Source organism: Chelonoidis abingdonii, chromosome 1 (genome assembly GCF_003597395.2).
Source record: "Chelonoidis abingdonii isolate Lonesome George chromosome 1, CheloAbing_2.0, whole genome shotgun sequence".
Lineage (NCBI taxonomy): Eukaryota > Metazoa > Chordata > Testudines > Testudinidae > Chelonoidis > Chelonoidis abingdonii.
In genome coordinates, this window is record NC_133769.1 from 81,351,090 (window position 1) to 81,375,895 (window position 24,806).

A 24,806-nucleotide genomic window follows, 5' to 3' on the forward strand; every position below is an offset into this window, starting at 1 on the left:
GGATCCCTCTTCTGCAACAGATAGTGAATTGGTATGCTACCAGTATGCAATATCTAATGATAATATATATAAGTAACCTTTCACCACAAACATGAGGAATTGTATTCTATGAAGAATATAGGAAAAATATATGATGTTCTTCACATGGGGCATAATTCTCTTGTTATATAATGCATTCAAAGTATTGTAGTGTAATAGCTAATTAGACACACTGTACATAGGATAGGTTAAGGAACTAAATAAAACTGTATAAATGGATAATATGTATTTTAATTTTATCTTTGAAACACCGAGAGGACAAATTAAGAAAATACTACTTTGACAAATCTATAATACATTTGAAAAAGGGGTTGTAAACCACCCTATTCTGAATTAACTTTGTTTTGGTTGCTAACTAGATCAAATACAAATATAGATTTCTTTAAAATAATTTTGCTCCTTTATGATGTTAACATAAACACAGTGCATTTAATATTTCTTGTTCATAAAGTCAATATCGAATAAATATTTGGCCATTGAAGTCACTGGGAGCTGCAGATGCTCAGCACTTTTTTAAAAAAAATCAGGCTAGTTGTCAACATACAATACATGTTAGTATGCTTATTTAACATGTTCTTTAAGAAGCAAAAGTATTAATTTCTGAAGAAACTACTGTACTGATATATTTTTGCGCTTAGAAAAAATAACTTTTCTCTACATTGTTAAATTGTATATATCAGATGAGTAAGTAGCAGCAATTTTTTTTAAACTCTTATCTGTAGTATAGTCAATCACATACCTTAATAGTGAGTTTCATGCACTCCAGGTGCTTAAGGTGATTTTTCACTGCTTTTGATTTTAGTGAAAACATCTTGAAGTAAGAAAATACGTCCGCTTACAACAGAAAAAGTTTTAAAATGTGACGTTACCTCTGGAATGTGCGTATCGGGGTGCTGGAACTATTTGTTATAGTGGGGATACTCAGAGCCATTGAATCAAACTGTAAACTTTGTATATGCTGGAAACCACTTCAAGCCAGGAGGTGCAGTAGCACCCCTAGTTCCAGCACCTATGGTGTGTAGTACATTAATATTAGTACTAGAGATACAAAGTGGATGAGGTAATATTTTTTATTAGACCAACTTCTACTGGCGAGAGAGACAAGCTTTTGAGCTTATACAGAACTCATCTTTAGGTCTCTGACACATCTGTGTCAGAGTGTCACATCCTGTGACCAACACATCTACAACACTACATATAAATATTATATCCAATCCTGCTTCAATTGAAGTTAGTGTCAAAACTCCCATTGACTTCAGTGCAACAAAATGTGTAAAACAGCTGATAGATGTAAACAACTTCATTGTGACAGAAGGTAAATATAACAACTGATTTGGTAAGATCTGGTAATTGTGAGCCTGAACCAAAGCCCACTGCAGTTAAAGGAAGTCTTCACTTTCTTCAGTGGGTTTTGGATCAGAGTCTATGGCTCTAATTTATACTCATTCAGTAAACTGCCTTTTTTTTTTGTTTCCAGTCATTGACTGATTTGCATTTTGAGAACTACATCTTTGGCTAGCTTGAAATAACTGATGACTATATTTGAGCTACTCAGAGGCTTAAAAAATAATATGCCGTGATATAAAATACAAATAATAATTGATCATATTTAGCTGAATATGTTGCTTTCTCTATTGAGCAATAGTACTTGCAGGAAGATATCTTATCGAAATCAGTATACGTAAGGTGTTACTGAAGTATTTGCTCCGGTTTTTATCACTACACAGCAATCGCTTCTTGCCTGTCTTAGATCCAGACATACTCAATGGTGGACGAGTTCAGCTAGTGGTAAGATGTTTGTCTCACTGTAAAACTTTATAGAATCACAACTTAAACCTTAATAGCTGATATTTCCAAATATGTATACAGTATGAAAAACAAGCATGATCTTTTTTTTTCTTGAATATAATCCTTTTATTTAGATTCTGACTTTGCAATCAGATCCACATGCCTGAATCTTGGCAGAGCACAATCGAGGTAGTGGGGTTGCACAAGAATGCACCTTCTCTGCAAAGGCATAATTTTCATATGGAAATTGATATTATTGTTCGCTTAAGATTAAAAAACAACATTGAATTCATTTTAAAACTTCCAAATACAGCTTTTTAAAAAAATCTTTTAAACTCCAGTTCAGGAAAGCATTCCTGTTCAGGAAAAGCACTACAAAGCATGTGCTTAAGTGCTTTGCTGAATCAAGGCCTACATCTGTTTCTGTCATATGTGTTTAAATGTGCTTAATCCATATAAAGAGGTCATAAATGTAAACTACTTCAGTGTGTTCAGAGTATCGTTTACTAAAAGGTGGTAAGTCAACATTAATAAAATGTAATGATTATCACACAATCCATAAAATTATATTTATTCATAAAATTTCTGTTCTATAAGCAATAAAAATCCAATTTTAAATCTTAAAATTCTTTCCCCCATTTTTTTTCTTCCTTTTCAATTGAGATTTAAAAATATTCTGAAGTATTTTCTGAAATGCATTATTCTGGGATTTTGTTTGTTTTTTGTAAACTGATGATACAGGTTAAATTCAAATATGTCTTAGCGGAAAAGTCTCAGCATCCAGATAATGGTTTTGAGCAGTTTAATAATGCCTGTGTTCTGTAGCTGTACTTAAATCAAATGTGATTTAAAAACTTAGTGCTACTCTAGCAAATATCCTTGATGATGCAATTGCATGCGGGGAAAAAATTACCAAATTTGTTAATGCAAAGCACAGGGTAATATTTAGCATGACCTAACACCAAATTTTCAGCATGACACTTTCACTATTTCTATTTGAAGATATTCAGTGTGATATTTAATATTTACTGGAATCTTTATTTATGTGTATGTGTGTCCGTATCTGTCTGGTGGCACAACGAAAAACAAAGGATCACAAAAATGATTTTAACAATAGAATGCTACAAAGTTTTCTGCCTTTAATTTCATCGGGCAATGAGTAAAGGAAGGTATTTCACTATAGAACATGCATAGGTGTAAATAATATGTGTAGGTATTTGTAAAATATGTCAGTACATTTGTTTTGACTTTTTATAGATATTCTTTGTCCTTATTCAAAACATGCTAGATTACTGCAGTGCCCCTCCCAAAAAAAAAATCCTTGGAAGTTATTCTGTTCATTAATAAAAATGGCAATATAGAGAACATAAGAATGGCCATACTGGGACAGACCAAAGATCTTGAGTAGCAACAGCTAGTTTAGATGCCATCATTTTATATATATAGTTGAGATTATGTTTTCCAAGGTGCATTATTTTGTATTTATCAACATTGAATTTCACCAGCCATTTTATTGCCAGTTTTGTGAGATCCCTTTGTAGCTCTTCATAGTCTGCTTTGGACTTACAAAACCACTCAAGATAGTTATCTGCAAATTTTACCACCTCATTGTTTACCCCTTTTTTCCAGTTCATTTGTGAATATTTTAATAGTACTTGTCCCCGCCTAGGGGGACACCACTATTTACCTCTCTCCATTCTGAAAACTGACCCTTTATTCCTACCCTTTGCTTCCTATTAATGGAATCTTTTAACCAGGTTTCAGAGTAGCAGCCGTATTAGTCTGTATCCGCAAAAAGAACAGGAGTACTTGTGGCACCTTAGAGACTAACAAATTTATTTCAGCATAAGCTTTCGTGAGCTACAGCTCACTTCTTCGGATGCATAGAATGGAACACACAGACACATATCTTCTGTCTGTGTGTTCCATTCTATGCATCCGAAGAAGTGAGCTGTAGCCCACGAAAGCTTTTGCTGAAATAAATTTGTTAGTCTCTAAGGTGCCACAAGTGCTGCTGCTGTTTTATCTTTTAACCAGTTACTGATCCATGAGTGGACCTTCCTTCTTATGCCATAACAGCCTACTTTGCTTACAAGCCTTTGATGGGGGACCTTGTCAAAGACTTTCGGAAAATCTAAGTACATTACATCCACTGGATCCCCCTTGTCCATGTGCTTGTTGACCTCCTCAGAAAATTCCAGTAGATTTACTGAGGAATTATTTCCCTTTACAAAAACCATGTATGTGAAGTGATTAAATTGTGTTACAATATTATTCAAAACTAAGGTTATTGAAGATAAATAGTTTATTGATTTTTTTTCCTCATCCAGACTGTTAATGCGACACTCTTTTTAAGATGTGTTCTCCATTTGGACTCTCACTGCCACTTGTGTACTACTTACACTCTCACTTATGTATGAAGAAAATACAAATACAGATCCTCAACTGGCATAAAGTGGCATAATTCCATTGAAATCTATGGGGGTATGCTGAACTACTCCCAACTCAGAACATGGCTCATAATTTACCAGGCCATACCGCCATTTTCACATGCAAATCAATCACAAATGATACATGAATGAAATATGTATTGAGGATGAGAACTTATCCCTACTTTTGTTCCTTTCCACTGGGAAAAAGGGCTAGAGCTACATAAAGAGGCACTAAAAGCCTCAAATTCACCCAGGCACAGGAATTCAGAAGGCAGTCACAGGCCTCCCTATCAAGGATCCCTTCACAAGCCCTGGAGAGTAGGGTTGGAAATGGTACATTGGAGTGTCATGTGGGGACAGGCCATATCCAATAGCACCATCATCCATTACTTATCCTCTCAGGACTGTCTGAATTATGCCAGATGTCTTTCTAGTCCGTAGATTAACCTAAAATCAAGTAGACAGCAGTGTGGGTTAAAGACTCTCTCCTGATTCTGTTCTCTGTGCTGTATATCAGAAGGTATGTCAACACAGGGATTAAAGACCTACGGCACTGCTGTGGCTGGCCAGTAGAAACCACGATCGGCCGAACCTGCAGAAGTGGCAGGTAAACAAACCGGCCTGGCCTGCCAGGGGCTTTCCCTGAACAAGCGGCGGACTACCTTTGAGAACCACTGGTCTAGACGTTTGGGCTTGGGCTGGAGCCTGAGCTCTGGGGCCCAGCTTGGACTCCACTCTGAGCCCTGCCATCTACACAGTGATTTTTAAGCCCCTGAGACCCGCAAACCTGAGTCAGCTGACCTGGGTTTTGTACCCCTGTGTAGATGTAGCCTGAGAGGCTCACAGCATCTTATTTTTGAATGCTGTCATTTATGTGCACAAATGATAGCGTGAAAAAGCTGAGTAAAAAAATATCAAGTTGTGGTGGTGGTGGTTATTTTTATTGAGGTCATGTCTGAAATGTACAGGGTATTTTCCAACTACAGGATGACAGTCTTCTTTTCAAAGGGTGCACAAAGCTGAGGTCAACTTGAAATATGGTTCAGTAATTATTTTATTATATTCTCTCCAATTTATTTACTTGGAGAATACAAAATTCCACCTGAAAAATTTCTGATTGCTGTTTTCTTGATATGGCTTTAATAAGTGTCAGGTTTGTTTAGTATTTCTCTTTTGTACGTGATCTGTTATTTGGATCCCGGTTAAAGATTGCTTTCATAAACTAGGTTGCCTTTCTGTGGCTTTTGTGAGCAGTAGCTATGATTAGTTTTAGAAGGGGGCTAAAACAATAATTACCTCCAATCTGAAGTGGTTCTTCTTCCAATGATAATATATATGGATGCACATTATGTAATTGTTTATAAACGTATATACACAAAGCTAGACATTAGCAATATATAATAAGCAGTTTTATCCACAAAATAGCTGTGCAATCCCACAGCAAGAACGGAAAAGATCTTGAGGTGTTCCCGCATACCTGACAATGCTGTGTGATTATCACAACTTGTGCCACATAATTACAAAGCTGCCTTGCATAAACATTGTTCAGAGGAAAATGCACTGGATGGTCATAAAAAAGAAATGTAATAATATGGCTCTCCAGTACCAGAAATAGTATATATACATAGATAATGAATTAATGATCAGATTTGTATACACAGATGAATGTAGAATGTAGTTTCAGAATATGTACATTAACTTTCTTGTATTTTGATTGTTGAAATTTGAATATGTTCCAAATATGTTTATAATATAATTCTGTTAAAGGCTAAAAAATAACATTTAGCAGTTCTCATAATGAAAAAGGAAGGGAAATGCAGGCAAAAGAGAAAATGTTCCCACCAAAAAAGCAGGGCATGGTATCCCTAGAGACTTCTTTGTTCCTCTCCATCCTACTTCTTCTGCAGAGACAGCAAAAATAGGACAGGGTTTCTATTTCTCTGCTTATTACTCCTTCCTCACACTAGTGACAGATTCAGGAGCAGATACAGAGAATATAAGAGCCTTCACAGCTATTTTTTTCCCCCTCTCCGTTATCCCTTTCTTTCTGTCCAACTTCTGACCGGAGATGGAACCTAACAAGGAGCAAATTGTTTCATAGCTCACATCCTACCTCATGTCCTCTTTTCTTAAAGCAATTTGTATTTGAATCAAGTGACAGACTAAAAGGGGAAATAATTATTAGGCAAAATAAAACCAGTACTGTCTTTCAAGGATGAGAAAATCTGACGGGCAGCTTGAAAATGATAGAGAAATGTTCCAAAGCTGCTACTGCTAAGCAGAACCTCTAAGAAGAGTTAACAGAGAAGATTTATCCTACTAACATTCACGAATTTGTAATGGTAGCAGGAATGTATGATACAGTAATTCAGATTCCTGATCCTAAAATAATATTTCCTCTTCCCTGAGCCCTAAAATTACTGCAATTTTTTGTCTGTGGAGAAGATACTATGAAAGGTCAATGAATGCATTGAGCAGCTGAAGAGGACAGACAAGTATCATTACCCTAGAGCAGGGGTGGGCAAAATACGGCCCGTCTAACATTTCCGCCTGGCCTGCCAGGCTCTTTAGCTGCCCCCTCGTGAACTCCGGGCTGCTAAAAGTCGCACGGCACACCAGGGTGCTCAATCGTGCTGTCTACCTGCCATGGCCTCACGCCACTGTCAGAAGCGGCCAGCTGCTACTGGCATGTGTCTGCACGCCCCTGGTTGGGGGAAGGCAGCTCCGCGTGCTGCCCCGATGCCAGCCCCATCCTCACAGCTCCCATTGGTCAGTTTCCGGCCAGTAGGAGCTGCGGGGGCAGTGCTTGCTGGCATGGGCAGTGCACAGAGACCCACTGCTCCTCTCCCCAGCAATGGACAGATAGAGATGTGCCACGGTGCCAGCAGCCAGCTGTTTCCGGAGCAGTATGGGGCCCATGGCATGCAGGCAGCCTGCCTGAGTGCCCTGCTACACCACCGGCCGGAAGCTGCCTGTGGTAAGTGCCTCCCAGCCAGAGCCTGCACCTTACATCCCCTCCGGCACCTCAACTCCCTGCACAAGGTCAGAACCACCTCCTTCACCAAAACTCCCTCCCACACTCCGCACCTATTCCTGCACCCCAATCTCCTGCCCCAGCCCGGAGCCCCCTCCTGCACTAAACTCCCTCCCAGAGCCCACACCGCTTTCATTAATATAGTAGAAATGTGCGGCCCATGACAACTTAGCAAAATTGTGGAGTAGCCCTGCTGCAAAAATAATTGCCCACCCCTGCCTTAGAGGATGAGAGGTTGCACTTTGGACTTTATAACAGCTCCAGCAAGAAATTGCAATAATGGGGAAGGTGTCTGGAAGAGTGATAAAAGTGAAGGGAACAATTTGTGCATTGTGGGTTGAGGAACCCAAGGCTTGATCCCACAATCTTCTCTAACATGGGGTTCTCGGAAGTTTTAAATCTGGAATGGAAATGTAACTACATGAAAATTGACTCCACTCACTGCTCATTAATTCCTCATCTCCTGGAGCTCCAAGAACAGGAGCTGTTATAGTATGACTCCACAACTTCACAGATAAGGAGAAAATCCTAAAGCACTGCAGAGACAGAGAGGGGAAATGTATTTTAATGTTTCTCCCCAGTTACATCTTTAAGTAAATCCTCTTTTATCTGGCAGTGCTAAAGGTCACAAAGGCAATGTGGTGCAGGCAGTCTACAAATCCCGCAAAACAGCAGCTTTCATTTGACAGAAGGAGATGGAGGTGTGAGGATATGAAAAAGCCTGATACTCATAAAATAAAACCAGTCACTCTGAGTCTCAGAGAATGAGTGTATGCCAGGTTTATTCCATTTCATGCAAGCTCTCTTGCTCTCACTCTGTTAACGTGGAGGTGGATTCATTTTCTTTCTCTTTTCTAAATCTTTTTACTCTGCTTCTGAAATTTCCTTCTACAGATCGTTGATACTGTCAGAATTTAGTTGCAGTTTGAATGGAGATTACAATGGGCATTTTTTTACGATGATATCTTTTACCTGTCCAGTTCAAGTCAGGAATTTAATACTTACAGGTGCTCTGTTGTCAATGACTATTGTCTTTTTTATGTCTCTCTGACATAAGATACTATTACTTTTCTCATAATGGTAGTTTAATTTCTTTGGTACTTGTCATATCAGAAGTCTCCTAATTTTCCTCTCAGACATAGAATCTGCTTAAAACCCAAAATTTTATTTAACAGTAGCATTGTTTTGAAATAGCATGTTAGGCCCTATTTCTATATTGTAAACAAGCTAAAAGGGACACAGACCTTTTTCGTTTCCTTTGCAGATTGTCTTTAAAACCTCCATCTTACACAATGTTTTTTTCAAGGACAAGATGGTGCTCCCAACACAGCCTGACTTCTTTCCAAAGTTGGTGATGGTGTTCCACCTTCATTAGTCAATATCCCTTTTCATATCATTCCTTTACTCACATCTGGTGCAGTGAAGCCCTTCTTCACCAGATCAATGTGAAAACAGCCCGTGAATTTTTATCTGGAGCAGACTTCATTTCTCAGAAAGTCATCACAAAGGCTGTGAGCAATCTTAGTTCTTGCGCTGTTTTGAATGCAAAAACTATTGAAGTCTATCTAGTATCACCATAGTTGCTAGACTCCACAGAAGAAGGAGGGAGGATCTGAAGCAGTGGTTTTCCTGACTTGGGTATGATAGCACCAAGGATGGTACAGCGGCCTTTCTCTCTTTGCATTGAAGCACAATAAGTTGAAGTTCCTGCTGAGGATCCCTACAAGCTGACACATAATGTCACAGTTGAGCCCAAAACGTGTACACACATATGTATGTGTGTGACCACGTGTGTTTTTATATAGTAATAATGTAGAATAAAATTGCTCCTGTTCAAGATGTATGTTGACTATGTTTATTGTCACACACTTCCTATTGCAGCTTTTTTTCTTTGACATATCTGGTGCAGTTTAGTCTCCCACAATGGAAATCTATCAAAATGGGTATCTTCAGAGAAGAAATAATTACTTTCCTATCATTGTTTTCATTGAGGAGATGCATTTTGACAGCTTACTACTCCCCACCAGAATGGAGACTCTGACATTTGAATATATGTATATTGTTAATCTGCTTTTGTTTTAGAAATATCACTCCCTACTAGAAAGAGAACTGACCATAAAAGCACAGTGGACTGCTAGGTTCCTAAGCAAGGCTGTTGCAGGATATCCCCTGCTTGGATTAATATCTCAGATCTTCTGGATAAGGGAATTCTCATTAAGTACATCTAGGTTCAAGCTCCTAAGAGTGTCATCTATGGAGTATGGTATCTTCCAGGTCACTGTTTCTATCTCATGCTTTATGAGCCCCCAAGGTCAAGAACCCAGTATTAAAATGAGAGAACAGTTCAATTCTTTGTTATTGTATTTAGGTTCATATATCATGTCCATCACCAACATGTACCACCATTGCATGCCAGATTATAATTAATATAATACTCGGTGTATAATTTAAATGCTCTTTGATGGCCATGGTTAAGTAGCAAACCACTAAAAGATAAAATTACTTACTGCATGCTTGATTGATAGAATTGATACTTGCCCTGGATAAAACATAACTATTGCAGAAAATAATTTGATATGACATTTCTGGCATTCAGCTATGACTTAAATTATAGACCGGTCAGTAAATGATCTTAAGCTGTTTAAGGTTTCATCAGCTGTCTGCAAGATTGATTTTCTTCAAAATTACTGTACTGAAAAGTTTTCTTTTGTTGTGTACTGACTCAGATCGCAAACCACAATTTTAAGATCGGCTCTTATTTACAAAAATGCTTTGACATAGTGCATTTGTTCAGCTGAGGCAGCAATAAAAGACTGTGGTATCATTTGGAAGAAGGTTATTTGACAGAGTCTGTTTATTTATTTGAGGTAACGTGAGCTGCATTCAGAAAATGTCATATTTTGTTTCATGATTGTGTACGTTCTCTCCCACTGCTCCCAGGCAAGCCCTGTAAGCAGAGAAGACACAGATTTAGACCTTATTTCCATGATCAGTGGAAGTGCTTTGACTCAGAACAGAGAAAAAAATAATCAGCCACACAGAAACTCAGCAGGATCTTCAAGTAAGTTGTGGTTTCTTTCAATATTCACTTTAAAATGAGTTGATGGAATTGCCTGTCTAACTTCATTCTCATATAGACAGGGTAGAATGCCAGCCATTGGAATGTCTAGTAACATGTATATTTGATTCTTTCTTACCTGAAACTTTCCCTTTATGTTTTACATCTATCTATCTCTCTATCTGTGTGTGTGTATACCTTCTAAATCACTTCAAAAAATTAACATCATTAGATTTTTGTCTATTAGATAATTGAAATGTGATTCTCCTTTAAGCCATACCAAATCTTTTGATCATTCATTTCCTAAAAACATATTTTTGTCTAACTCTTTAATTATGAAAGAAAAAATTTGTACTTCTAAAGAATTGATTTCTTGTCTTTCCTCTATAAAAGTTCATTCAAATATTTAGGGAAAGTTGATTTATATAACCACGGAATGCCAGTACATATATCCCAATCAAGGCACATATTGCCATGAATTCAGTTATTAAGTTGGAATGGAAGTAGTGATGACTGCTTGACTCTTATAGCAGATGGTATTTTCAAAGTTCTGTGGAAACTTTATCACCGTTTAAATTTCATAGACATAAACAAGAGAATCAACACTGAAAATAAATGTTCTAATAATTATTAAAAATCATAAAAAGCTTAACTTTTTAAGCTTCAAGTTTTGCTTTGCATAGTAAAACTAATTGAGGAAAATTGGGAAAACTGTTGTATAAATATATTATATTCCATATTCTATTTATACTTTTGATGCAGATTTTGGAAAATGGGACTTTCAAAAATAAATGAAATTCGAGAGATTAGGGGGAAAGACCACATAGGAGTTGTAAGAGGTATTAAAAGACCTAGGCAGATTTGTGTAGTTCAGTAGTACTGTATAACTAGTGAAGTTCATTGAGATTGTTCATATCATTGTAAAATAGGTTATTTCAACAAAAAGTAAATCTAGTCACTGGTTTCAGATATTTTGATCAGACCATTACCATTGACATTAATGTTGACTGTTCAGTTTAAATGAAACTTGAACCAAAGTCCAATAAATTGATGTCCTAAAAGAAAAAAGTAGACATAAAAGCATAAGGAATACTTTTTTAATCTATATTTTGCTACTGTAATTTAAAAACATTTAAAATAAAGGCTGAAATAATGATACAGCTGGAATACAGTCAGTCAGTCAGTCAGAAAATCCACTAACAGCAAAAAAAGAAAACAGTGCATCTAATCCTACACTAAGTAAAATCAATGGCAAAAGTCCCACTGAGCTGAAAGTAAGTAGGGTTGAGCCCACTGTGCTCATAAGTATACAGTGATACAAAGTCCTGTAATGAACACTTAAATGAATTGTTCATAAACAGATTCATATATAATGAATGCATCTTCTCTATAATTCAATTTAAAAGCCTTCATAAATGCAACATATGTCGAACAATATATATATAGAAACCTCAGATCACATACAATGATGAAAAGAGAGTGTCTGTTTTATTAAATAACAACATATAACAATTGTGTCCTAGGTTGTAATCCTAGGCCTGTGTGACCATCCTCGTAAACATGGGGGTGTGTATCACCTTCATCTCTTGGGTAGCCATGTAGCTTTTTTCCAAATTGGGAATTGGGCACAAAGGGAAGGACGGACACCACCACCACTACCACACAAAGAAATGCATAGGAAGGAACAAAATGTTGGCAGAGCTGTATTGTGTTTAGGTGTGTGTGAGACGGGGTGGAGTATTCTGAGAGTGGCAGTAGGCCCGTCCCCCTCTATCCTCCCTTGCACAACCCAGAAACTCAGGGAGAATTGTAATTCAGAGTAGTGCCCTTGTATTTATGTCTTTGTTACAGATTTCAGAAGACGATTGATACTAAAGGCATACAAAACCAAGACACTGTGTGTGTGTGTGTGTGTGTGTGTGTGTGTGTGTGTGTGTGTGTGTGTGTGTGTGTGTGTGTGTGTGTGTGTGTGTGTGTGTGTGTGTGATGTTAATTCCAGTATAGACAAAAATATGAGTTAGAGTCTCTCTGCTTGCCCCCCATTAGCCATCTTTCATTCACAACCCTCCATTGGCTCAAGTGAGTACCATGTCCCATGGTCACATTTATTGTAGCTGAATACTATATTTAAGAGAGAGAAATGTGTGGGGTCTTTGACTCAGAAAGGCAAAAATCTCTGTCTCTCTCAACTTGTCTTTCCTACCTTTCACTATGCCCCTCCCCCCAACCTACTCACCTACTCCTGCTACACATCACAGCCCCTCACATCTTGCCATCATGCTTCAGTGAGCAATCTTTCTCTTCTTTTTATTTTCTCTTTCTCTCTTATATCCCCTCTTTCTTTCTTTCCCACACCATGTTTTCATATTTCCCTTTCCTTCTCCTGGAAGGGGTGGGGTGGGGCAGGTAGCTGGTGCTCCCATTATGTCTCTGCAGTGCAGGACAAAGAAAAGGAGCTCTGACTAGGATCAATGAGACCTATGAGGAGCAGCCCCTTCAGCATGTATAGCAACCCAAGCAGCTCTGTATCCTCAAGACAGAGATGCAGTTAAATGAGATCTAGAACTCAGAACTAAAATCTGAGACAGTGATAGCCAAAATGAGACTGTTGGCAAAGTTCTCACTGGAGAAGTAAACTCAAGTTCTGAGCTGTTCTCTCCCCATCCCTCCCTTTCCTGGTCAAGGAAACTCAATGACTCTCTTTCTACCCTGTACTCTCCCAGGCAGGGGGTGGATAAGGGAAATGCAGTAGAACAGTATGTCTCAACTTTACTAAGGCATCTGATATGGTTCCACAGAATGTACTCATAAAGAAAATTGTGCTATGGATTAAATGGAGCCACTGCAAATTGGATATACAAGAAGCTAAAACATCAACATAAAGAATAGGAATATAAGAATTGCCATATTGGATCGGACAAGTGGTCTTTTTATTTTAGTATCCTGTCTCTGCCACTGGCCAGTACTAGCTGCTTCAGAAGAAGGTTCAGGAAACTTTGAAGTGGTGATTTTTTGGATAGCCTACCCCCAGGAAAAATTTCATCACAACTCCATTAGTTAGAGATTGACTTGTACTCTGAAACATGAGGGTTTATATCCCTTCAAAAATTCATGGCTGATAATTTTTTTGGTTTTTTTTTAATCATTGCTATTATAACTCTGGGTGTTCTCATTATCCACATAAATGTTCAGTCCATTTTGAATTTTGTGAAGGTGTTGACCTCAGTGACATCTTGTGGCAGAGAATTCTAAAAGCAAAATGGAGTATGGTGTTAAAAACAAAATGTTTATGATTATTAAATGTTCAGCCTTTCAATATCATTTCCTATCCCTTTGTAATTGTATAAAGAGGCAGGGTGAATAAGTAGCGAGTATATCTTCTTAATTGTCTTAATTAGTCTGTGTACCTTTAGCGGTGATTATTAGTGGTTTATTGTCAAATAGAGTCATGCAAAGTTCAGGTATAAGTCCAATACTAATTAATATTTTAATTAATGTCAGGAACTTTGTAGTAAATAGGACAGTAACCAAGCTTGTAGATCATTTCTATGTAAGACCATTAACATTCTAGATGCTTAGGTAATGCAAAATTGTGGATTGGATATTTTAAAGAGAATTAGAATATAGTACAGCTTTGACAAATTGGAAGGATAAACTAAAATACTTACACCAATGCCCAGTTTGTGTCATATAGTGCAAGACCTGATCACAGTGATCTGTTTTCAGTCTCCTCCTCCTTCATTCTGTCACCATGACTCCTCTTGTGGTTTTGACTTCCAATGCTAACTATCCCTAAATCTGCCTCTACTCCAGACCTCTCCCCACTCCAACCAGTCTTGCACTTTTCGTTGCCTCTCTGACATCTCTTCTGCGATGTCCAGCCACCATCTCCATTTTTCCTAGTTTGAACATATCCTTTTTTTCTCCTAATCACTGGCCTTCTCATCCTTTATTTCCATTCTCCTCCTTGTTTCTGAGGCCTGTAATTTTGTTATCTTTTAGAATGGGATTCCCATACACACATGCATGATTTAGAATTGAAAATCAGTGGGACTTGTGCTCTTAAATCACACAGGTGCTTTTCAGTAACCCACCTTTAATTCTTACCTCTCCTCCTCCCCACATACTATTCTCTTGCTGAGTCGCTGATTTAGGAAAGCATCACTTCTCAGGCAAGGAAGCTTGCCTTAATCAGATGACTAAATTCTGGCACTTCTTCCTTATCATTCTTTTCAGAATCTATCCTTGACTTACCATCTCCACTACTAAACCTCTATCCGCTCCCTGGTCACCTCCCACCTAGATTACTGCTCTACTACATCAATATATTGTGAAATTAAGTTCATCATGGTTAATGAAGCATTTGTATACTACAGTGATAAGACTACAAAAAACTCTCTAGTTAAATTAACAAATTAAATAAACAGTAATCTCCAGACAGTCATTCCAGATATTTAGTCTTCTCTATCATCTTTACCTTTATTTTGCTGCTAGCAGTCTGTAAACTCATGGGGCAAGAAACATTTTATTTCTGAGCTAAATCCCAAAGTCTTTACTCATATTTTACTGATTCTATACCTAGCTAACTGCCATTGACTCCAATGATAATATGCCTCAGTAAAAAATGGACCAGGATCTCCATATTTGACCTTGTATCTTTAAAGAGATATATACGTTTACAACAGTATAAAAATGTTTATTAATAGTAATAAAATGCACAAAAGGCAAAGTTACCATGGAAACCTTAATTTCGAGTATTCTAGCTTCTGTCTGCTCAACCAGCTGGAGAATTACAGGAGCATCAATGCTCTGGACCCTCAGAGGAGACAGCATTGGGTACAGCTGCCCTTACTTAATTGATTTACTCTAGCCAGTAGAACTACAGCATGCAAATTAATGAGTGAGGAATGATGATGAATGATTGAGTTGTCTCTGATATCACAGTGGCACTAAAGATTGACATGAGCCGTTGAATTGGCCCTGATTGTAATAAATGTCAAACAACAGTCATTAATGAAGTTGCTTAATTACAAACTTTTTCAAATGTGCCTTTTTCCAGTTTTTCTCATTTTGACTGTATAGAATGTTTAAAGGATTAGTAACAAGCCATTGGAGAGGCCTGAAAGATTCTGAAACTCAATGTAATTTTATAAAGAAATTTTTAAGGGATCATTTTTAATTAATTTTAACTGCTTAACAACTTACTTGAAAATAGCCATAAAATTCACTCTTCACTCACAGATTAAGTGCTGTAAATTTGTAGAAGATATAGTGTTTTAGTCATATAAAATAAGGTCTTTTAACCCTGGCCTTACATTAAATCGAACCCTGCTTTATGTCTGGAATCACAACTACTGCCACCATAATTAGGAGTAAGGTGGATACCTTCTGTAGGCTTATAGCTGGGTGAGGTGTCCATATATTTTGGCAGACCTGCATTCCATCAAACAGAAGTCATGATGGGAGAACAGACAGCTGTACAAACTTTACGTGTGAGGTGACTGGGAAATGTTCTACGATTCTAACATGCTTGAAATCTTGATAAAGGTTGTAATACCTAGTAGAATGGCATGGATACTATTGAAAAGTCTGAAAATTTTAAATATACCTTTAAGGTGGAGAGCACTTCATGGTAATAATTACTTATTTAAATGTATAACATCTCTGTATATTTAGGACTGTATTGTCCTCTCAGCTGTAATCAAAATACAGACTTTCCAAATATGCACTTTTTCAACTGTGAGGGATATAATATTGATACTTTTTATTCAATATATAATTAAGAATAAAACAATATCAGCTACTAACAGAAGTTACGTAATGTTACTGTAGCTATTATTGAGTTTATTAAGTTGTTTTTAAAGCACAATGTGTGAGGAGACACAACAGAATAGAACTTGTTTGTGCAAAATCTGAGAGAAAGAGAAAACTGATTTTCTGTGTATAGCAAGTGAATTGTATCACTGGCTTATATTATAGCTACTTGGGAGAAACTGTGGTCTACTGAGAAAAGTATTGGAGTGGGACTCTGTCACTACCTGCTAGGTGAACTTGGGCAAGTCACTTCCCTTCTCTATACCTCAGTCTCTGCATATGTAAAATGGGGATAATAATACTGACCAAATATGTAAAGTGTATTGATAGCTACTTATGAAAACTTGGTAGTATTATTTTGTTAACTACCAGGAGTAATATGTGAGAAAAGGAGCAAGTCAATACTAGTTATATATTTCCTGCTCATTTATGAGTTAGCTAAACTGCTTGGAATCTCCGTGTCAAGACAGGGGAGGTCCTACAAATGGATCCATCCAGGCATATCCAGGCATCACTGAGAACCCCATTTAAAGTCAATGGAGCTCTGTAACAGTGCAAATCAATTTGTATGATCAAGGCCTTTCTTGGCAAAAATAAACACATGGCCAGACACGTGAGGCAAGTGATGTACTTATCATTAAAACAAAGCAAAGTTGGTTGGTGAGACTGTAGGTCTATCAGCTTTGACAGTTTCTTTATTTTCTCTAACTTTTTTCTGGATATATTAAATGACAAAAGTGCAGTATTACTCTCAAGTTATATTATTTAAAATTTGACAGTGCATCATAAAATAAAATGGCACAATGAATTACAGATTCATGGAAATGACATGGGTTTTTTTTTCAAAAATTTTCTTTAGACTTACGCAGGGGTTCTGCAACAATTTGTATAGTGGAGGTGCTGAGAGCCATGGAACCAAACTGTAAACCCTGTATATGATGGAAAGCACTTCAAGCCAGGGGGTGCAGCAGCAGCCCTGCACCCCTACTTCCAGAACCTATGGCCTCAAGCCTACAAGTGAGGTGATTCAGCATGGGTAGAATCCTATATGTCCTCATGGAGCCCTATTGACTTCAATGTGCAGATGCAGGGATCCTTCCACATGCAGCCACTTACAAGATAAGCAGCTTAGGTTTGATTTTAGTAGCAAATCGCAAGTAATAATGGGACAGAGTGAAAAGCTGGACTTCTGGGTTAAATCTTGATTCCACTGAAGTCAGTGGCAAAACTCCCGTTAACTTCAGTGGGACCAGGATTTCACCCATAATTCATTAATACCATAATAATAAAGCCTATTTATTGCATCCCTTTAATAAAGTGCTTAATCTGTTTTTAGGATACATATTTTGTTGGGAAAACCCTAGAAATAATGCATACATAAATATTGTTTTCACCTCCGAGGCCTATATATATATAATGTAACAGATAGAGAGACAGACATAGATCTATAATTACACACACAAACTACATTAAAAGAACATTATTAAGGTTAAAAAGTCAAACACTCAAAAGTTAGGAAAGGCCAGAATTAAGGTGCCTGTGCTACCTTAATTTGACTCCCTTGTGCATATTCATTATGAGAGTCTAGTTAAATGATTACATAGTGTATTTTTTTCCAACAAGATCCCTTTGCACAGAATGGATAGTGCTTATTTAATAGGCAGCTATACAATATTTTGTTTTATCCTTATTGTTCAATGTGTGGCCTAGGCCTTATTTATTTCTCACTGTTCAAACCCTGCTCTGAAGAGAGAATTATTATTTTCCATATGGGCTTTTCTGTGGCACTCATTGCTATAGTACAGGGGTGGCCAAACTCATGCGACTCTTTTACAGTTAAAGTGCAGCTTGTAGGGCCCCGGCTATGTCTCCCATTCTCTGCCTACCAGACTTAGGGAGAGCTCAGGGCTTCAGCCCCATGGGAGGTGACTACCAGAACTCAGGGCTTCAGCCCCACTCTTGCAGAAGCCCCAAGCCTAGGCAGGCATCTCCTGTGGGGCTAAAGCCTCTAGCCCCACCACCCTTCCACAGAGCAGAACCCCAAGCCCTGGAAGGTGTGCCTGGCTCTCAAACTTCTGAAGATTATCGTATGTGGCTCGGAGGGTCAGTAAGTTTGGGCACCCCGCTGTAGTATCTGAGTGCTTCCAGACGTTATTTAATTTATCTTCACAACACCCCTGTGATAGGGTGTTGGTATCCCCACTTTACAGATGGGGAACTCAGGCAGAGAGACTTAGGTCAAAAGTATCCACTAATTTTTGGCACACAATTTGAGATACTTACCTCCTGGTTTTTTTCAGAGCATGTAGCATAATATAGCACGATATACATTCAAAGCACAGCTCTCATTGACTTCAGTTGCAGCTGTGAGTGCTCAGCACTTTGCAGTTCAAACTCCAGGGTGTGAAAAGGAGGAACACATAACTAATGATCACCTCTGAAAAGTTTGATTTAAGTGACATGCCTAGCATCACATAGTAACTTAGTGACAGAGTCAGAGAGAGAATAGAATTCTCCAGGACAACATTCAGTGTCTTGACCATGAAACTACAGTCCCTCCTCATTTACTACACATCTTCTGTCGTCTACAACAAATGGACTGGGGTCCAACAGACAAAAGCATCCTTTACTACACAATGCTTATTTATCTTCACAGCAGATCCATCATATGCACTGAATGAGGCAGGAGTCTGATTGGAAAAAATAGTGCTTGTGCTTGTAATTGAAGACTGTATCATAGTCCATGCGTACATGGGGAAATGAATTAAGATTGCAAGGCAAACCTTAATTCTGGTATTTCCTAATTTTGCCAGCTTGACTTTACAATATTAATCATGTTGTTTTAATGTAGTTTTTTGTATAGAATTTTCTAGGTTTTTAAATAAGCAAACTGAAAAAACAGAAATTCCATCATGTAATATATTGACATCTACTTGGGTGATTATTAGGGCTAGAACCTTTAGATCCACCACACAGACCTCTGCCGCTTGAGCTAACTGAGTAAAATAACCTGTCATCATTCTCTGTCTGAATTAGCACCCACTTTGCCAGTGGGTTTTATTGATATTTTCTGATTTCAGGGGAATGGTGAGACACAGGAATCTGGGGCTTCATTTCAGGCTCTGGAGAGGAGTGTGCTCTGATAGGCACAGACTTTTCTTCTTATTTCCACAAGCTTGACCACTTCTGCTCCTTTGCCTCCAACCTGTCCCAATCCTGTCTCTTCCTCATATGTGGCTCCTTGTCCAGTCAGGGCCAGCTTTAGGCCTATTCCACCAATTCACCCGAATTGGGCCCCACGCCTAAGAGGGCCCCACGCTCAGTGAGACTCCCTTCCCTGGCTAGAGGTGCCTTTTTAATTTTTACTCACTTCATGGTGATCCGGGTCTCCAGTGGCACTTTGGTGTCAGGTCCTTCAGTGCCGCCAAAGACTCAGAGCACCGCCCTGTGAGTACAAGCTCCACTTGTTTTTTTACGTGTTTGTTTTCTGTCATCCCTGCCGTGGCCCCATTGAAACTGTTCGAATTGGGCCCCGCACTTTGTAAAACCGGCCCTGGTCCCCGTCCCATTCTCCTCATCTAGCCAGTCTCAGGCTCCAGTCCTGAGCTTCTTATCCAAGTCATAGTCTCCCACCACCAGTCCCATGGGGTCTTTTTCCCACTCTCAATCCCAGTCTCCTTGCCATTTCAGTGCCAGTTCTCTCCTCCCAGCTCCTCATGCCCTCAGCTTCCAGTCTCAAACTCCCCCCACCACTGGCTCCCTGTCCTATTATACTGCCTCCTTCCCTCCCACACACACAATCCAGTTCTTGCTCCCTTTGCATTTGATTCAAGCAGTTTCCTGTTCCATGCCTGGACTGGCCCAACCTGCAGGAGCAGTTGTAGAGAAAGTCCTACTCAGTCCCTGCAACTCCAGACCAGAGACGCTCAATGTGGGCCTAATCTTCTGGAATGTATCTGCAAAGCTCTAGCAAGTCTGTACTGATCACATGAGAACTTAGATTTTTGAAAGGCTTATAACATGGCTAAATTCAAACAGATCATGGGAATGGTAAAAGACACATCCTTGACATACAGGCTGCCTCCTTGCTAAAATTGAAGCCCCTGCTCCATAGCACGGATGTTGTAGAGCTTTCACATAAAAGGTCACCAAAATAAAAAGAATCAGCCTGAGGCAGATAGCTGGCATGAAAAATTTATTTCAGCCAAAATAGGTAAAGCTTGGCAAAGCAACTGAAAACATAGTCTTGTAATGGGAAGTGCCAGCAACCTTAATATCGGTCCCACCTGTGATTTACAAAATGCTGTGTTTTACTGTTATTTGTAGGGAAATTAAGAAACTGGATTATTGGCTTTTTAAAACTGTCAAGGTGTTTTTCCCCCAGTTTGAACTTTAGCGTCCAAAAGTGGGGATCTGCATGGACCCTTCTAAGCTTAATTCCTAGCTTAGATCTGATAGTGCTGCTACCAGCCAAAGTATAGTGTTTGGCACACTTTCTGTTCCCCCAAAATCTTACCTGGGGAACCCAACACCTAAACCCCTTGGGTCTTAAAACCAGGAGAAATAAACCATTCCCCCTCCTTTCCCCCTCCCAGACGTTCCCCTCCCTGGGTTACCCTGAGAGGCTACACTGATCCAAACTCCTTGGATCTTAAAACAGAGAGTAATTAACCTTCCCCTCCTTTCTCCCCCCCACCAATTCCTGATGAGTTCAGACCCAATCCCCTTGGGTCTTTAAACAAGGAAAAAAATCAGTCAGGTTCTTAAAAAAGAAAGCTTTTAATTAAAGAAAGAAAAAGTAAAAATTATCTCTGTAAAATCAGGATGGAAAACGTTTACAGGGTATTCAGATTCATATAACCTAGAGGGACTCCCTCCCCCCTAGCCTGAGATTCAAAGTTACAGCAAACAGAGGTAAAAATCCTTCAGCAAAATACACATTCACAAGTTAAGAAAACAAACATAAGACTAATCCACCTTTTCTAGCTGATACTTACTATTTTGAACATGAGAGACTGTTTCAGAAAGATTGGAGAAAGACCTGGTTGCACGTCCGGTCCCTCTTAGCCCCAAGAGCGAACAACGAACAAAACAAACAGCACAAACAAAGACTTCCCTCCACCAAGATTTGAAAGTATCTTGTCCCCCCATTGGTCCTCTGGTCAGGTGTCAGCCAGGTTCACTGAGCTTCTTAACCCTTTACAGGTGAAAGAGATATTAACCCTTAACCATTTGTTTATGACAAAAACATTGTTTCATTATATATAAATGCCATAAATAAATAGTTGCAATTTAAGGCCCATATCCTGCAAACACTTAAACATTTGAGTATCTTTATGCGTTTGAGTAGTCCTTCGGAGATCAGTGAGGGTACTCATGTGCATAGACATTTGTAACTGAAGTGACAAAACATGTGGGCTGAAGTGACAAAAGAATATTTGAAATTAGTAGTCCTGTTTATAAAATTCAAAAATCATGCTCCAATCGTATAAATGCATGTGAAAGTCCTTAACATGAAGTCAAGAAGACCCATGCATAAAGTTTAACACTTGCCTAAATGTTTGCAGGACTAGGATTTAACCAACAAGAATATCATGAAAGATCAGAGGGGTAGCCGCGTTAGTCTGGATCTGTAAAAGCAGCAAAGAGTCCTGTGATACCTTATAGACTAACAGACGTATTGGAGCATGAGACGAAGTGGATATTCACCCACAAAACTCGTGCTCCAATATGTCTGTTTGTCTATAAGGTGCCACAGACCCTTTGCTGCTTTTATCATAAAAGATGTTATACCCCAAATCCCGTGAGACTTTTTTCCTCATCTTTGATCTTTACACATCCCTTTCTAAATAGTACGCTTGTTAAAAGTCTCATTTATATTACAAAATCTGATAAGAAGAGTTGTTTTTAACAGGTCTGTTTTTGTGTCTGAAAAGTGGTTGGGGTTTCTTGATGCTACTACAGAATAAGAGTGAAATAATAATACAGGGAAAACTGATCAATTTGAAAATTAGAGTAAAAGTATTAAAATGTCATTTTAAACTGGTTTAAAAATTTATGAGACAGTGTAACTAAGAAAGATCACAATATTTGTTTATTGAGATACTAAATATGTTATACATTGGGGGTAAGATCCTCACCCTACTCTAAAACTCCCATAAATTTCAAAAGGACCAGAATTTCACCCGCAGCATTTTCTATTTATTTTCTCCCCTGATTTTTATCTACTTATAAAAAAAAGTTTAAATGGTACAAATAACGTTCAGAGGAAGCGGCGAGTGTAACTTCAATGTGAATATAAGAAACAACATTACAAAACAAATGCTGATAGATTGTAGCATCTAGCTCACCCCTAAACCTGCTGAATCGAAGTCATTCGCAGAGCTTAAATTGCTGTAAACGCTTTGCTGCTAAGGATTTGTTCTGGTCACTTTCATTAAAATGTTGAATTTTTCTCTCCATGCTTTCTTTTGCAGTATTTGCTGTTAAGCAATACAATATGGTAAGGACTTTGAAATTAATTATATATCCAGACAACATGTTAGGTGTATTGATGAAAATCCTATGACGTATTAGCATACATCATGAAATTTCTAACATAACTTGTTTAACAAAGGTTTTTTTCTAGATACCAAGAGTTTCATTCAAAGCATTTTACATATTGCATTACTTATCCAAACACAGCATATGTAAACCTTGACATTTGTTAAAGAACCAAGGATTTAACCAAAAAAGACCAGAACAAATCATTAGCAGAAAACAGATTAAACTTCAGAGAAGTGACTGCTTGAAAATATGAACACGCTAACTAAACTCAAGAGATGCTTTCAGCACATATTTAAACAAAAATATTACTTGGTGCGTACAAGCACCTGAAAATATCTTTGAGACTTAGAGCATCACATAGCCAAAAACACACAGTGTTGCTATAAACAAATCATTTTCAATAACAGCTTCACAATTTTAGAGGTATGAATAGTATGAGTTAGGTCACTTTTCTTGTTTAAGAATTGTTCACAATTTTATGCCCACCTGGCTAACTGTTATAATTTAATACAGTCAGTGTATAATTATTCTATTTAATAGACTTGTCTGATTCTATTTAAATGTAATACTAATCATACTTATTAATAAGGGTATTCTTGTAGTTGCCAAACAAATGCCAGTACGATCTTGTTGTTTTGCGTTATTTTATTTTGTCACAATGTGTATTCATTTAAAAAACACAAGGGCCTGATCTGAAGCCCACTGAAGTCAATGGGAGTCTTTTCGTTGACTCCAGCGGGCTTTGGATAAGACCCAATACAAATTAATGTATGGAACACAAAATGAAGTGAAGGTAAAATAACTAGTCAAAATTGTTTATTTGCATATATTTAACAAGTGATTAATGTAAATGCCTCCAGCTATTTTGCCAGCAAACGTTCTCTTAAAAATTACTTGTTTGTTCAGTTGTATGCTAATCCACTGTCCACTCATTTCAGAGCAATGTTTTTTGGTTTAAAAAAAAGAAGCTATTACAGAATCTAATGCTGTTGTAAAATCTGTTCGTATTGTCATATAATAGGAGCTTTTATATATCATTAGCAATATCAGTATAAAGAGTTATAACTAACCCTGTAAAGATTGCAAATTATTGTTTATATATAGGGTCTGACTTTGAGAAAGGGCACAAAGATAACAACTGAAGGCCCACAGAATAGTTTTGCAATGAATAAATACCTGATCGTGCAGTTCTTACTTATGTAATTAGACCCATTGAGATTAATATTTGCTACAGCACCTTGAAAAATACAAAACGCTATACAAGTGCCAGGTATTATTAAGTCAGGATCTCTGGCTTTATCTCTCGAAGCTCCAATCAGTCATGTTCCTCTATCTCTCCATTCTTTTGTTGTCCCCACTCTTGGCTGTTTAAAAAAACACTTTAAAATAATATTCCTGCTTGGCCTCCTGTGGCCAGAAGGAAACAAGCAGCTACAAACACATATACCAATGAGAAGGAGGAGGAAAAGAGAAATCAGAATAAAAAATATAAATAAACAGAAGAAACATAAGCTGGGATTTCAGTTACCCATTCAATTCAGTGAGAGACTGCAGTACAGAATTTCTGGGAATAAGTGGGGCGATATAAGTAAGGAATACTCTCTCAATTCAAAACGGTGTTTCTGATTTTGTAAGTTCCTGTTGTGCCCTCGGATCTAGATGGGACTGGGAACACTGGTGATGGTTCTTTCTTTAGTGGAATGCTTTGCTCAAAGAAAAGTTTGTCCAGGTTTCTATTTTGATAATGTAGAATTAAGAGACAGATTAAATTAAAATTACAGACCAATTGACCCCAAAATAACTAAATTGGTTTTAATTGACATCTTTTGTTATTTCAGTGCTAGTCTGTGTATGGACGCTCATTTTGTATAACTAAGGCCCCATCTACACGACGCGTGAAAATCGATTTTAGATACGCAATTTCAGCTACGAGAATAGCGTAGCTGAAATCGAATATCTAAAATCGAGTTCCCCCCCCCTCTTCACCGCGCCGAATCGATGTGCGCGGCTCGCCATGTCGAATCCGGAACTCCGTTTGTTTTGGTGGAGTTCCGGAATGGATGTAAGCGCGCTCTGGGTTCGATATATCCCCGTC

At 38.1% G+C, this 24,806-nt stretch overlaps 1 protein-coding gene across 3 annotated transcripts in view; it reads left to right on the top strand.

The window, feature by feature from the left end:
- The window catches only part of LRRIQ1 (leucine rich repeats and IQ motif containing 1), a 173,402-nt gene that overhangs the window by 142,598 nt on the left and 5,998 nt on the right, over positions 1–24,806 (top strand). For all 3 annotated transcript variants that reach the window (XM_032804640.2, XM_032804639.2, XM_032804641.2), the window contains 2 exons: positions 1,767–1,827; positions 10,234–10,354. In XM_032804640.2, the coding sequence (XP_032660531.1) occupies positions 1,767–1,827; positions 10,234–10,354 (182 nt within the window). The remainder of the gene's footprint in view (positions 1–1,766; positions 1,828–10,233; positions 10,355–24,806) is intronic.